Genomic DNA, 15,634 nt, shown 5'->3' with positions numbered 1-15,634 from the left:
AGGGGAGTGGGGGAGAGGCGGGGGACGAAGGGGAGTGGGGGAGTGACGAAGGAGATGGTGGGAGAGAGGGAGGCACAGGGGGGAGAGAGGGAGGCACCGCGGGGAGAGAGGGAGGGACGGGGGGAGAGAGGGAGGGACGGGGGGAGAGAGGGAGGGACGGGGGGAGAGAGGGACAGGGTGAGGGACGAAGAGAAGAAGGGGAGAGGGTGAGGGACGAAGAGAAGAAGAGCGAGGGGGGAGGGCAGGCAACTAGGGGGGGACGGGCCGACAACGAGTGGGGGACGGGCCGACAACGAGTGGGGGACGGGCCGACAACGAGGGGGGGACGGGCCGACAACGAGGGGGGGACGGGCCGACAACGAGGGGGGGACGGGCAGACAACGAGGGGGGGACGGGCAGACAACGAGGGGGGGACGGGCAGACAACGAGGGGGGGACGGGCAGACAACGAGGGGGGGACGGGCAGACAACGAGGGGGGGACGGGCAGACAACGAGGGGGGGAAGGGCAGACAACGAGGGGGGGAAGGGCAGAGAACGAGGGGGGGAAGGGCAGAGAACGAGGGGGGGAAGGGCAGAGAACGAGGGGGGGAAGGGCAGAGAACGAGGGGGGGAAGGGCAGAGAACGAGGGGGGGAAGGGCAGAGAACGAGGGGGGGAAGGGCAGAGAACGAGGGGGGGAAGGGCAGAGAACGAGGGGGGGAAGGGCAGAGAACGAGGGGGGGAAGGGCAGAGAACGAGGGGAAGGGCAGAGGACGAGGGGAAGGGCAGAGGACGAGGGGGAAGGGCAGAGGACGAGGGGGAAGGGCAGAGGACGAGGGGGAAGGGACAAAGGAAGAGGGGGGGACGGGTAGAGAACGAGGGGGAAGGGACAAAGGAAGAGGGGGGGACGGGTAGAGAACGAGGGGGAAGGGACAAAGGAAGAGGGGGGGACGGGTAGAGAACGAGGGGGAAGGGACAAAGGAAGAGGGGGGGACGGGTAGAGAACGAGGGGGAAGGGACAAAGGAAGAGGGTGGGGAAGGGCAGAGGGTCAGAGGGGAAGGGTCAAAGGAAGATAGAAGGTAAGGTCCAAAGGTAGAGAGAGGGGAAGAGCCAAAGGTAGAGAGGAGAAGAGCCAAAGGTAGAGAGGAGAAGAGCCAAAGGTAGAGAGGGGAAGAGCAAAAGGTAGAGAGGGGAAGAGCCAAAGGTAGAGAGGGGAAAAGGGCTGAAGAAGAGAGGGGGCAGGGAAGAGGGTGAAAGGGGAAGGTCTGAAGGAAGAGAGGGGGGCAGGTCAAAGGGTGAAAGGGGGTCAGGGCAAAGGGTGAAAGGGGGTCAGGGCAAAGGGTGAAAGGGGGTCAGGGCAAAGGGTGAAAGGGGGTCAGGGCAAAGGGTGAAAGGGGGTCAGGGCAAAGGGTGAAAGGGGGTCAGGGCAAAGGGTGAAAGGGGGTCAGGGCAAAGGGTGAAAGGGGGTCAGGGCAAAGGGTGAGAGGGGGTCAGGGCAAAGGGTGAGAGGGGAAGGGCCAAAGGAAGAGGGGGGAGAGCAGAGGATGAGAGGGGAAGGGCCAAGGGAAGAGTGGGGAGGGGAAGAGTCAACAAGGCGTGTGCATGTGAGTGCAGAGTTAAGCAACAATTGACGTGCTTATGGACAGGGGCAGGGGCAGATGCTCTATTGTGGGTAGTGGCTATGGTGACGACAGGAGGAGGAGGAGGAGGAGGAGGAGGAGGAGGAGGAGCAGGGTGGGGGGGGAGGGGGAGGGGACACAGTGCTCCTATGCAGGCTGTTAATGAAGGTACAAGCATATGGAGTAATTCTCAAATATGTGAGTGTCTTGAAGACTTCTTATATAATAGAACCCAGCATGTTACCCTTGATGGTGAGTGTTCATCAGAAACAAGGGTAGCATCAGGAGTTCCCTGGTGAAGTGTGACAGGACTGCTGCTGTACTCTATATCCATAAACGATTTAGTGGACAGAGTGGGCAGCAGTCTGCTGTAGTTTGCTGATGATGCCGTGGTGTACGGTAAGAAGTCAAACTTGAGTGAATGTAGGAAGATGCAAGACAAAGTGGACGTTTGTCGAATGGCAGCTAGCCCTAAATGTGGAAAAATGTAAGTTAATGTGGATGAGAAGGAAGAACAAACCTGTAATGTCCTGTTGACACAATCAAATCAGTTTAAATATCTGTGCGAAATGCTGCAAAGCAATATGAGGTGGAACAAGCATATGAAAATTGTGATAGGGAAGGCAAATGGTTGACTTCCATTTATTGGGCGAATTGTAGGAAGGAGTGGTTCATCTGTAAAGAAGACCACATATAGGACGCTGGTGCGACCTGTTCTTGAGTACTGCTCAAGGGTTTGGAATCCGCGCCAAGTCGGATGAAGGAAGACATTGAAGAAATTCAGAGGAGGGCTGCTAGTTTTGTTCCTGGTAGGTTTCAACAAAATGTAAGTGTTAAGGAGATGTTTCGGTTACTCAAATGGGAATCCTTGGAGGGAAGGCGCCCTTCTTTTCGAGAAACACTATTGAGTAAATTTAGAGAACCAGCATTTGAAGCTGACTGCCAAACGATTCTGCTGCCACCAACACACATTCTGCGTAAGGACCATGAAGATAAGATACAAGAAATTAGGGCTCATACAAAGTCATTAAAGACAATTGTTTTTCCCTTGTTCTATTTGCGAGTGGTACAGGAGGGTAAATGACAAACAGAGGTACAGGGTACATCCGCCACGCACTTTACAGTGACTTGAGGAGTATCTATGTAGATGTAGAGGCAATGGGGTGGGATAGGATCTATGGTGGCAGGGGTAGGACCTACACTGGGGGTGTAGAGGCTATGGTGGTGGGAGTTAGGGGTGAGGGGGTTAGACGTAAGACAGTAGCTAGGAGTAGAGGGACAGGGACAGTATGTGCAGGGGCAGAGTGGCAGAAGCCAAGGGTCAGGAGGTGTAGGTGTAGGTGTGGGTGTGGGTGTGGGTGTGGTTGGGGCAAGGGGGGGGGGGGGATGCAAGTTTGAATGTTAGGCTTCTATGTTCAACTTCAATGAATTACAGTGCAAGTAGCTATTTCATTCATTCCATTATTAGTCAGACGTATTTGTATGGTCAAATTACGAAAATACAAATTAAGTTAAAAGTAGAAAACGGTGCAATTATGACCTGTCAGGAGTGCAACTATGACAGTCACAAATACCCACTCTTTTCATAAAATAATGTGAGGTCTTCAGTAATATAACAACTTAAAACTATCATCAGATCACATAGAAAATGTGTACTTACTTGCTCCATGCCACAATGTCTCAGGTAAAATAATTTGATTTAATACTTAATTATTTAAAGAAAGCAGATAAAACTCACGAGTTGTCACTGTCTTCTTGTTTAGCACCAGCTGTACTTCCATAATGAATATTTACTGGCATTGACAATGCCATATGAGAGAGATTGAAAGGATCCTTTGAATCCGAGGCATAATGCATAACATCAGCTGTCATTTCATCAACTGGTTCTGGAAGTTGCTGTCTGTGTCTAAGCTGAATTTTTTCACTTGTTCTGTAAAGGGCAAAAAATATTTTCATCAGTAATTCCTTTCCACTATAAGTGCCCAACAGAATGTTTTTTAATCCAACTTTAAACTATTTACAAAAACGAATGATGGTAAACCAAATGCCAGAACATTCAAACAATAATAAATTACAACAAAAAACCCTACAAGACATATATACTTCAGCAAATTATTGAATACGTGTATCTGATTTTTCTCTCTTAATGTTAGCCTCTTTGAAGTCCTAGTACTACAATCACGGTTTTACACTATTTTTTGAGAAAATATAAATATTGGTAACTATAAATGGCATTAATGAATACATACACTGATGAGCCAAAACCTTATGACCATTGCAACCACAACATCGGATGCCGCTTGGTGGCTTTGCAGGAACGAGACGCAGTAACAAAAGTTTGTAAGTGGATCAGACATGGACAGGTGATAACCCTAGCGAAGATATGGGCATCAAATGGGGAAATTCACTGAGCTAAGCTATTATGCAGAGCCTCTGAATGAGTATCTTGAAAACAGTGAAGCTCGTCAAATGTGGCATCTACTGCGAGAGGTAGGAGGAACTGAAACTACCACCGGACGCTAAATCATTGCATGTGCACGGCTCTTCATAGAATGTGAGGTTCGGAGACTTGTCTGCTCTATAAAGTATGATATTGGTGATCTGTGGCTTCTCTGCTGAAAGAGCACAATGCTGGTGCACACAGAAGTGTTTCAGAGCACATCATTATTTGTACATTGTTGAACATGGACCTCTGCAGCAGACAACCTGTATGTGTTGACATGTTGACCCAACGACAAAGTCAATTATGATTGCAGTCAGCATGGGACCATCAGGATTCAACCACCTATCAATGGAAACATGTCGGCTCTTCAAGCAAATCACATTTTTGCTACACTAGGTTGGTGGTTGTCTACACAAAAGTCATCATCAAGGTGAACCGCAGATCGAAATGTGCAGCACATCATCGATGCAGGCTGGTGTGACCAATATAGTGCTATGGGAGAAATTCTCCTGCACTTGTATGGGACCTGTGGTAGTAATCGAAGACACGCTGACAGCTGCGAATCATCTGCATCCCTTCATGCTTTATGTCTTTCCTGATGGCAATATCACCTTTCAGGAGTATAATTGTCCATGTCTCGAAAATAGAACCATGCTACAGTTGTCAGAGGAGCATTATAGTGAACTGACATTGATGTCTCGGCTACCAAATTCACCTGATGTAAGTCATATTGAAGCCATCTGGGTCACTACCAGGTGCCATCACCATATATGCAAATCAGCAGCCTGTTATTTATTCAAGTTACACGACTTGTGCATGGACATCTAATGCCACATACCTCCAAAAACCTACCAACAAACCGTCAGATCCCTGATACACAGAACTGGTGAAGTTTTTCATTCCAAAGACGTACAAACAAGCTATTAGGCAGGTGGTTATACTGTTTTAGTTCATTAGTGTATACTGTTAAGCAGCAGTCAAAAAACTAGAATTTGTTTTTTGACTCACAGGAGAGCTTCACAGAAAAGATCACAAATCTGAATTGGTAGATGCTTGAAGGTACACGGCAATTATCCCACTAAAGTACTTACAAAGTTTCAAGAACTGGCTTTCAATGATCTATTTATTGCTGCAGTAGAGATTGTGATGGCAAGATTAGGATTAATAACAGCATTAATTACAGAGGCATTTCAACAATCATTCTTCCTGTGCTCCATCACAAATGGAACAGGAAGAAGCCTTAATAACTTGCTGGGACAATGGGAAGTACCCACTGTCATGCTCTTCACAGTGGTTTGCACAGTGTGGATGAAGAAGTTCAATACTATCCACACAATTCTGAAAATAAATAATAGAAGAATCAAGGAATATAGTAGAGCCCCCACCCCCTCATATTCCTCCTGGTATGCATCGTTTGCTCCCACTGTGACTTTGCAGACAAAATTAGATTAATTTACAGAGCACACAAATGCATTTCAACTATCTTTCCCCACACACTCCAAATAAAATTGGAATATGAAGAAGCCCTAGTATTTGATATGATGGATGCTTTCTATTGACATAATCTTCAGTGGTTAGCAGAGTATGTATATCAATTATTGACTTGAACCATTTGCAGATTTTTTTTTTTTTTTTTCAAATACTTTGCTGCCTTTTCAGCACAAGGACTGGCACTACTATTTACTCCTACACTTGTGTCATCTTCAAGAACGAAACATCTATCTTATGATAAGCCAAGTGGCAGGTCATTTATTTACATAAGAACAACAGAAGATACATAAGAACAACAGAAGATACATATGAACAACAGAAGATACATATGAACAACAGAAGAGGCAAAATAAAATACTGCGATAAACCACAGCTGACTTGTTCAAATTCTGATTGCCTACTTCCGTTTGATTGATATCGTACAGTTAATACAGATAATGGAATGGGCAAGTGGTTCTCTGCTGGAGGTGGGTGAAGGGTCCAGATGTCAAAAGCTCTTCATTGTTAACTAGCACGCATGCAGTAAGCAGGCAACAAGCATTTAACTTTGCACTCAGGAACACCAGTGCGGATGTATCCCTGTAAGCGCTTCTCAAAGAGTAAGTCTAGTAGCCAGCAACTTCGGTTATCAGTGCATGCTGAGCAGCTGGCTGTTACCAAGTCAGGATGGCATGACAGGGTCTTGCCTTGGGTGTCCTGAGTGAGGTAGGCCAGTGGCTAGCCTAGTTGAGACAGCAGTAACATCCAGACGACAAACCCTGGACCGATCTCTGGGGTGATGCATCTGGCATCATAGGACCCCAGTGGCATGGAACTGGGATGATCTCCATCCATACTTTGGACCTGTGGCGGACGGAGGACCTCCAGCTGACAGTGTCATGGAGATGGCAGCCAAGTGAAGGTGACATGATGGCTAGGCCCTTAGGCAGCAGTCAGTTTGCAGACCAGCAGCATCAATGACAAATGCATCAGAAGAATGTCAGTGACACCATAGCAGAGACTGACACAAGATGGATGTCACTGGATAGCCCAACTGTATCAGTGATCTACTAGGCTAGCCTAGAAGTATATATACATGAAAAGGGGGTTGTTAATGGGGAAGAAAAGTACTCGTGAATACTTCAGTGCCTTTGAACCTTCTTGAAGGCTGGATATAACCAGAGAAATGGGTTGGTACTGAGGAATTTGTCAATATGTTGAAATGCTGCTTCGGTTGACTGCAACCAACGCCTTGAATTTGGCAATGGGCTCCTGCCTGGACCTGTCCCATTACAATATGGAACTCATACAGGTCATCACTTCAGTCCAGATGCAGTGCCAAGGCAATGCAATGACTCAAGACCTTCCTGCACACAGGTGGGCAAACATCTGGCACACAGTCAGACAGCCAGGCTGCAGCCTACACGACTGCAATTCAGAAATGTTTAATGCCACTACACTACAATACTGGTGATGATGAAATGCTATTATTGGAACTGGAAGAAACCTGAGATAAGTGATTTGTGAGACACAAATGTCTGCCAATAATAATGATTAAAGTCACAACGTGTCTGAGAGCATTGCTGTAATTATGAAATCTGAGACTTGTACATATGTGACAGCCCAAACTAAAACAGTCTGTTGTAAACCAGTTGTTGGTCTCTCTAGCTGTCACTGAGCTGTCTGGTAGAGCTGATTTTGCACTGTTGATTAGTGTTTTTGTCATAAACAAAATTTTTAAACCAACCTTAAGGCCACTGAAAGATAATTTATGCACATTAAGATCAATACTAGGCCCTGTACCAACTCTCTTGGGACCCCACTTTACATTTACCCATTCTGAGGTTCAGTTCATCCCTGTGACACAAAATCAGTGAGATTCTCTGTTATGAAGGTAAGACTTCAAACTTTGTCGATAGCACTACATTTCAGAAGCATCTATTTTCTTCTTGGACTTTGCATTCTACTTATCTGTGCTGTTTAACATCCATTTTTTCATTTCTGTACAAATGCTACACTCCACACAAAAAATTTCCAAAATTAATTCCTTTATGGTGTGTGTTAAAAGTCTCTTTCTTTTTTGGAAACCTGATCTTACTATTCGAAATTATCTTTTGTATCATCTTTACCTCTGCCATCAATCATTTTGCTTTCAGCAGATCAGAACTCATCTACTACTTTCTGCATCTCATTTCCCAATCTAATGCTCTCGCCCACTACATTTCATTACTCTTATTGATTTTCATCTCACAACCCCTTTGGAAGATGCTATACATGTCATTGAACTGCTCGTCCAAGTCCTATGGTGTTAGTGGCAAACCCCAAGTTTATTTCCCTCCGTCTAAACCAGGACGGCTCAACCCGTTGATCGCAATGAACCAGTCAATTTGCTTGGCTTCATGACCTGATCTTTCATGATCTTTGTCCAAACTCTGTTTACAGAAGCTACTTCTGTAAAATATGTGTTTTTTGAAAATAAGTATTTTGCACATGTTATGAGAAGATAAATCTTTCATATCCAGAGTATTTTAGTGCCTTTAACACTCACACCAAGCAACAGCCTTTCCTTCAGCTTGGTAAGATTGCTACTCACAAACTTGGCACTTTGTGAGTGAGGGTTGCAGGGAAAGCATTCAGCGTTTGCTGTGTCATGAAGTGCAGTGTGCAGGAAGGTGGTCTGGTGGGAGAGGGCAGGGTGGGGTGGGGTGGGGAGGGGAGGGAGGGGGGTGGAGGAAAGGAAGTAGCTCTGCCTCCAGTAGGCAACACAAACTTCTATGTTTGATCTTACATGAACGAACAATATGAATGACGGAGGTGGTGATGCGTAAAATACTTTGTGTTGTGGAAATAGATATTGCTGTTCGTATTGACATGTCAAATAACCGCCTCATCAGTCATTTTCAAAACAACTGTGATCAAAATAGTACAATACACATCACAATGCTAGCACAGCTCAGCGACACTACAATCAATACCAGCAAATAGTATGCTGTACAACTGGCAACGAACATCTCCAAACCATTACAGCATGAAGTCTCCTGACCGTTGCCGAATGCTAATGACTGGAAATAGAGTCTACGCTTTAAGGAGTACTGCTATCTTTGATGGCACAACATATTGATATTCTACTTACTTACCACTGGCTTCCGGAACTTTCGAAGCGGAATACACCTTTTCTCTGTGAAAGCACTGTCTTGCTAGATCAAGACAAAGCCTCAGCACTAAGGGTCACGTGCCATCTTTTATGGAGAGAAGAGATAGTATCGAACTTCTGTATGGAGTGGTCATGCATTGTCATGCCATAGATAAGTAACATGTAGAACCTGGTAGAATTTGGAATTTATATTTGAAAGTATACGCGATTGCAGTCTTTCTCGGCGTATTCCACTGACGAATTCTTCTCAGGTTATCAGCTGAGTGGTGGCGTCGTCTTGTCACAACGTTTCAATGACTTTCGTACCCATCGTCTTCTGGCGAAGTGATGGGCGGAAAACTCATTGAAACGTTACAACAAGACGACGCCACCACCCAGCTGATAACCAGAGATGAATTCATCAGTATATTTGAAAGTGTTACATCGGTTTATAGAAGCAAAGTATTTCAATAATTTCATGGAAAAGCACATGGGAATAATTTAGAGATTTATGGTTGATACAGCGTCACATTTGAGGATCAGTCATTGTTATGGAGAAACACAGCCATCATGGTAGAGAAACACATTGATAACGAAATGTAAATGAATAAGCTTCTATGTTTCATTAATGTGGAAATGCAATGCAGCAATTAATGGTTTAGAGTGAATGCAAAATAAACATAACTGTTAAATGAGACTTTATCAGTGTAGGCATTGTTAAGGAAATGTGTTAAGTGCAAAAGAAACCAGAAACTAATTTGACTTGTTTTGTTGTTATTTCAAAGCGACATTCTTTCTTCTTTAATTAAGTAACTATAAAATTTGAAAAGTATAAGTGACACATTTTCATTTAAGGCACATGGTCATGTTATTTTCGTGTGATCTCTATTTAAACCTTCCATACTTTAGTCTGACAGTCAGACAGTGCAAAAATAAACAGAAAAGTCATTAATGAGAAAAGTGAGGAGCTTTACAATGTGCCAAGTTATACTTCTCACTTAGTAATGTGTTACTGGCAAGAAAATGCAGTTAAACACAGAAAAGTTTACCACTTCTCTGAGGAATGAGAACAGTTTTTTGTTATAGTGCATAAAGATACGTAATGCTGCTTTAGTCATATCTAAAATGGGAAATACTGAATGACATTTTAGAACACTTCACAAAAGCTCCAAACTGGAAGCAGCGGCTGGTAGTGAGTTGAGGATGAAGAAACTTTCTAATATTATAAGTAAATTACAATCACAACAATCACTTTTTGTAAAGCCTATAAGTATGACTGTGCGTGCTTTGTAGAGACATTTTGAAAATGGCACACATTATGAGTATTCTTGCAAAAATTGTACATTCAATTTGATCAAAATCATTGCTGAGAAGAAAGTTTAGAATGCTACTAGAAGAGATGGTTAGCCTATGTGGAGACCTGCTATTCTGCACCAAAGTTTAATGGCTGAGTAGAGGTAACAGATTTAGAGAACTTCTGCCAGCAATAAAATCTTTTGTGTCTGAAAGAGAGGGAGATTACTTGTAACTGTACAAGTTGAGCTGCTTGTTGGACCTGCCATCTGTAACTGATACAACATTTTAGCTAAATGAGTTAAACAAAGAACTACAAGGAAAAACTAAACCATCATAATTCTAAATGTAAGGCGATTCATGCAAAAAGTTGACCTTCGAATAGTACAGTTACAGAAAATAAAACGTACACACTTTCTTTAAATATATTCACACCTGAAGGATCAACAAAAATCATTAGAGCAAAAGTCTGCGAAGTAGTATATGGCCAACCTGACAGCACTGAAGACAGAGTCTGAAAATAAATTTTGAGATTTCGAGACAGTGGAATCTGTTCTAGCTTTCACAACTCAACCTTTCCAAAAACTGGATGTGGAAGATATTTCAAGTGAAATGAGTACTCTTTTCTCATGCAGTGAGACTGAACCTTAAGGAAATAAATCAGTTCAAAATGACTTTTCCTAAAAGTCACGATACAATGAAGATATCTTCTGGAAATTAGTGAATGTAGAAACCTACCCTAACATTTTAAAAGTGCCATCATACATTTTATTGTTTTCTGGATGAGAGGCAACAATTTACACAGCAAGAAATAAACAGACCTGTCCTCGTCTTTCAGACTGTGCAACGCTTTATCTGACAAATTATTCACGAAATTATTGTAAACTTGCCAATGACATGCATAGCCAAGTATCTCACTAAACATTTTTCAACATTTATGATGGTATGCATTTTAATTTTTTTTTCACATGCGTAATACCCTGAAAATTGAGTAGCAGGCCTACAACCTTTGATGAAGAGAAAATTAACTTACGTATTTTGTGCAATTAAAATTGTTAATTTTGTCTATGGTGTTGGTTTGTGCTTAAACATTAACAAACTTTTAAGTCAGCTGATCACTAAATGAACAGATTGCATGCAGTACATCTCAAGCCTGAAAAGGTCGAGCACCCCTTCTCTAATCCATCCTTACTCCTCTCTGTCACCACCACTGAACAATAGTCGACAATGTTCACACCAACGTACTATCTACAACCTGCTACACTCATTAATCTCTCCCCCTTCTTCGTCTCCCATGGTCCTCACAACAACTAGATTCCTCTCATTCTGCAGTCTGAGTGACATGGCTTTTCTTTTTAACCTTTCCTAAACTACTATTTTCTCCTCAACAATGAAGGGAAGTAGTTTAGAAGGCTAACAATGTGTGTACTTATACGTGTGTGTCTAACAGCAGTATAGGTCAAACAGGATATGGTGGCCAATGCGCAGTACCCAGTTTTCGCCCAAAATGCTGGGCACGTTCATTCATTTGTTCATAAGGTGAGGCCGACACGTGTTTGCCACCTTTCGGCCAGTCAAAGACGACAGAATCAATGTGCACGCCCTGCACTCCTCAAACGATTTTACGGAAACTACTGGGTAAAAAAAAAAAAATTACTTTTTGCTTTACTTGTAGCTTTAAATGTCAGGTTCCCTATGATGTGCCCATCATTTCATTAATGGTCATAGTTAGTGTGATATTTATGTGGAAGTAAGACACTGCAAGTAATTAAAAAAAGTTTGCAATGAAAAGTAGGTGTCAGTATGATTTTGCATTTGGTATGTATTACATAATGTGTTCCAGCATATTAAATTTAGCGAACATATTGAATTTTTCTTTAGATCTGTGTGGAGGTCTCTCACAATTCTCGATAAAGTTGATTTGACGTAGCACAATCATTTGCAATCAGACTGCACCAGCAATAAAGCCAGACTGAAATATCAACAACATTCCTCATATTTCACAAACAGTTTGAGATACTGAAATGAGATTTTGGCAAATTATAGCACACAAACAGGACAGTACTTTGTCGTATAGTTATTATGCAAAACTTCATTATCTAATGTGCTATTCCACTAACTACTGACTTTTCCAATGAAAGAGTTAATTTTTAAAGGCCATCGGTACCTGGTGATATGAGAAATGCTATGGGTTTTGGAACAAAATAAGTGAAGTCATTAAATGTTTATTCTGTACTGAGGATGCGCTTTTTCATAAGATGCTGACCTAACTTTTCCTCAGTTCTTTCTTTCGCTTACGCCATAGTCCCACAGCGATTGCAGGGTCGGCGTGGTTACAACAGATTTGGCAATGGTAGTTTTAGGGATGGCCGGATGCCCCTCCTGCCGCCAGCCCGAACCCCCCAGGACAGAATCAGTGCATCCCAACTGTCTGCGTCTAGCGTAAATCATGAAATAGTGCAGACGTTTTTCAAATGTCTGCGACGCGTGTAACTGAGGCGGAACGTGGGGACCAGCCCGGTATTCACCTAGCAGGATGTGGAAAACCGCCTAAACACCACATCCAGGCTGGTCAGCACACCGGCCCTCAGCGTTAATCCGCCAGGCGGATTCGATTCGGGGCCGGTGCGCCCGAGTCCAGGAAGCAGCACATTAGCGCTCTCGGCTAACCTGGCGGGTCTTATTTTTCCTCAGTTCCTCACGTAATAAGACACTGTTTCAGAATTCTCTTGCAATTGCATCTGTGCAACATGTTAGTGAGGTGAGGCTGTGTAAACTCCACTAAAATAAGCAAATTTTAACATTGCAACAACAGAAATGCATAGGTTTTACTTAAAGATTCCCCACTTGTGACAAATCTCTGGAGATTACAAATGGCACTGCTCTGGAAGTTGCAAATGGTTAATGAACCAGGTGAAAATAAATAGCCACATTTACAGTGGAATTCTTTTTAGATACTAACCAAAGACTATGTGACAGATCTTTCTGAATGGTCACCATGCAAATGTGGTTGTGCATGGGACCCGTGTAATATTTACAAAAAATGTGAGTGTAGGCTTCTGATTAGAAAAGCACTTCCCTTCCAGCACTCAGCATTTCCCCTACAATGCCTACTTGCAGCCCCCACCACTACCACTCTCCCCACACATGCCCTGTTATCTGCACATCTACCAGCCATGGTGTTTTGCATGCACTATACTAAATTTTTTGCCTCCTGAAGGGAAGTGCTAGCCAGAAATTGTGTCCCATGTTTTTTTAATGTAAGGGTTCCTCAGCGCAGCATATAAGAAGCAACGTTAACTGTGATAAGAGATCAATCCACTTCCCAAACAGTCTTAGTCACAAGGCAATAACTCTCTCTGCTGATTACAGGACATCATCACAACCACTGGAGGGGAAAAAATCAACTCCTAGAACAAAAAACACATTAAATAATCAAGGAAGTTTGCTCTGTTGTACATTACACATAAAAACAAAATATGCCACGAATTTCAGTTATAAGAGGAAAATTACATTTGAATGAGATGCCGTTGCTACCCATAGTGTAACAAATGCAAAATTACCAAGAATGAATATTGTCAACTAAAGTTGTGAGACACACGTATTAGAAACATAATTTCATCAGCATTGTGTTTAAAGACATGGCCACCTCCAACTAATTGGCTGGAATGTTTGGTTGGGAAATGCTGTGCTCGCTGCTTTTTGTTGGCCAATTACTGTGGCCAGAAAACATCACTGTGGGAATTTGCCAAATAAAAATAAACTTGCTGTGGTATATGGGTCATTTGAATAGAGTTAAATATAGTTTCACAGTACTTATAGCTACTTATTCAAATGTCCCTTCAGCTGAATATTTATTGAATTTTAGTATCTGTAATTTAAAACATATTCATATGTTAAAAGAATTAACTGCCAATTTCAACACCCCTCTACCACCATCAAGCATAAATGGAGTTCTAATTAATGTTCATTAGTCTCAAAATTGTACAATTAGGCTGAAAAATACCAAGCAGTGTTTTTCATAACCAGTGCCAACCTCTTTCTTCAAAATAATTTTTCCAATCCCACATTTTCACCGACTTATTGTGTGTGTGTAATTATGCCAGCAGTAAAGCAGAAACTAACAGCTTTACAGCTTTGTACCACTTTTGTCTTTTTCAGTTCACATCACAGTATTCATTGCCACTAATCTAATTTAAGCATTACTACGCCACTTGTCATGATCGTCAGTAGAGAAGCCAATACGTGAAAGTACAATGCTGAGAAATTCTTAAACTTGACAAGACAAATTAGACCCTCTGGAAACAATACGGCAGTAGTTAAAAGGTAATAGTGTCCAGCACTTTTTATTCATTTATACGCATTGGTAATGCCCATCATTTTGAGAAAAATATTTCAAAACTGGCTGCTCTGGTACTTCCTGAAACACATTCTTTAAGATGTAGCTCCACTGACCTACACTCAACAATGAGGGAAGCAATACATATTTTACATGTGCGTGTGTGTGTTTTCTATTTCTTCACTTTATGTTTGCTGTTTTATACCAGTTGTGAGAAAGAGAAAAATAATAGAAATTTTATCCTAGCAGTGTAAAAATCTACCAGACTATAGAGTTCCTTGTTACTTGAGTCTACATCAAAAGCATTAAGTTATGACACCTAAACTAATAGTGTGAGGAGAGAAGTGTTTTGAAGTTTTCCTGTGCAACAGACTGCAAGTAAGGGTGTGAACTAGAGTTAAAAGATGAAACAGCCCAGCATCACCAAAATAAGCACGGAATCCACCAGCAATTCCACAGACAATATTTGTAAATTGTAAAATACCCATAAAGCACTTAACAGACAAACATCATATGGCTGCAGTGCAGTTTGCACTGGGCAAAAACATTTCTAGCTCTAAATTACAGCACTAGTCACATAATATTAAGGGAACAGTAGAAGGGATATATATATATATATATATATATATATATATATATATATATATTACAATGCTATGGGTAACATTTGTTTTTATTTTAGTACTGTACATCAAAAACATTGCACACTACATCAGATTGAAAAGCTTCCTCTTATTTCCTAAGTTTTTATTCCTGCAACTGTCATTCATTACCTTAAGGTAATTTGAGATAAAAATACTGTTGAAATATGGTAACATCACATTGAGAACACTGAAAGATGAGTTATGGAAAATACATTCAGTATCATTTTGTATAGCCTCTTCCACTTTTATAAGTTCACAACACATGCTCAGAATACTTTACGATTATTTTGCTGTAGAACTGGGCATTTAAAAAGTAGTCTAACCAATACTCTGAATACTTTAAATATATAAAACTCCAATGTCACTTCTGATAGCTCACAGCACAAACCACTTCTATTAAGACAACTGAAACAGCTGGCAGTAGTTTTACAACTAGCAATGTACAACCTTATGTGCAACACAACAACTCATACAAATAACATCAGACATATCAAAAAACATCAAAATCTGTTGTGAAATATTCAGTTACAGTTGACTCCAAAAAACCTTGCTCTATGGTAACAAATTCACTAGGTTCCCCTGTGTTTACAAATTCTATTAAGGTGACTTCAAACTTCAATCTACCATACTCTGCAGAATGAATTCCTAAATGCTTTTTTTTACCTTAATTTTCTTTTCAGAGTCCAAAATCTGTTCAACTGAAACACTGTAATT

General features: G+C 42.0%; 1 protein-coding gene across 6 annotated transcripts in view; it reads right to left on the bottom strand.

Moving 5' to 3' along the window:
- The window catches only part of LOC124616789, a 125,772-nt gene that overhangs the window by 69,421 nt on the left and 40,717 nt on the right, over nt 1–15,634 (bottom strand). For all 6 annotated transcript variants that reach the window (XM_047145213.1, XM_047145208.1, XM_047145212.1 and 3 more), the window contains one exon: nt 3,337–3,528. In XM_047145213.1, coding sequence (XP_047001169.1) covers nt 3,337–3,528 — 192 coding nt within the window. The remainder of the gene's footprint in view (nt 1–3,336; nt 3,529–15,634) is intronic.

The sequence above is a fragment of the Schistocerca americana genome, chromosome 1 (assembly GCF_021461395.2).
Source record: "Schistocerca americana isolate TAMUIC-IGC-003095 chromosome 1, iqSchAmer2.1, whole genome shotgun sequence".
Taxonomy (NCBI): Eukaryota; Metazoa; Arthropoda; class Insecta; order Orthoptera; family Acrididae; genus Schistocerca; species Schistocerca americana.
Note: the sequence above shows the minus strand (reverse complement) of the source record. Positions and strands in the feature narration are given on the sequence as shown.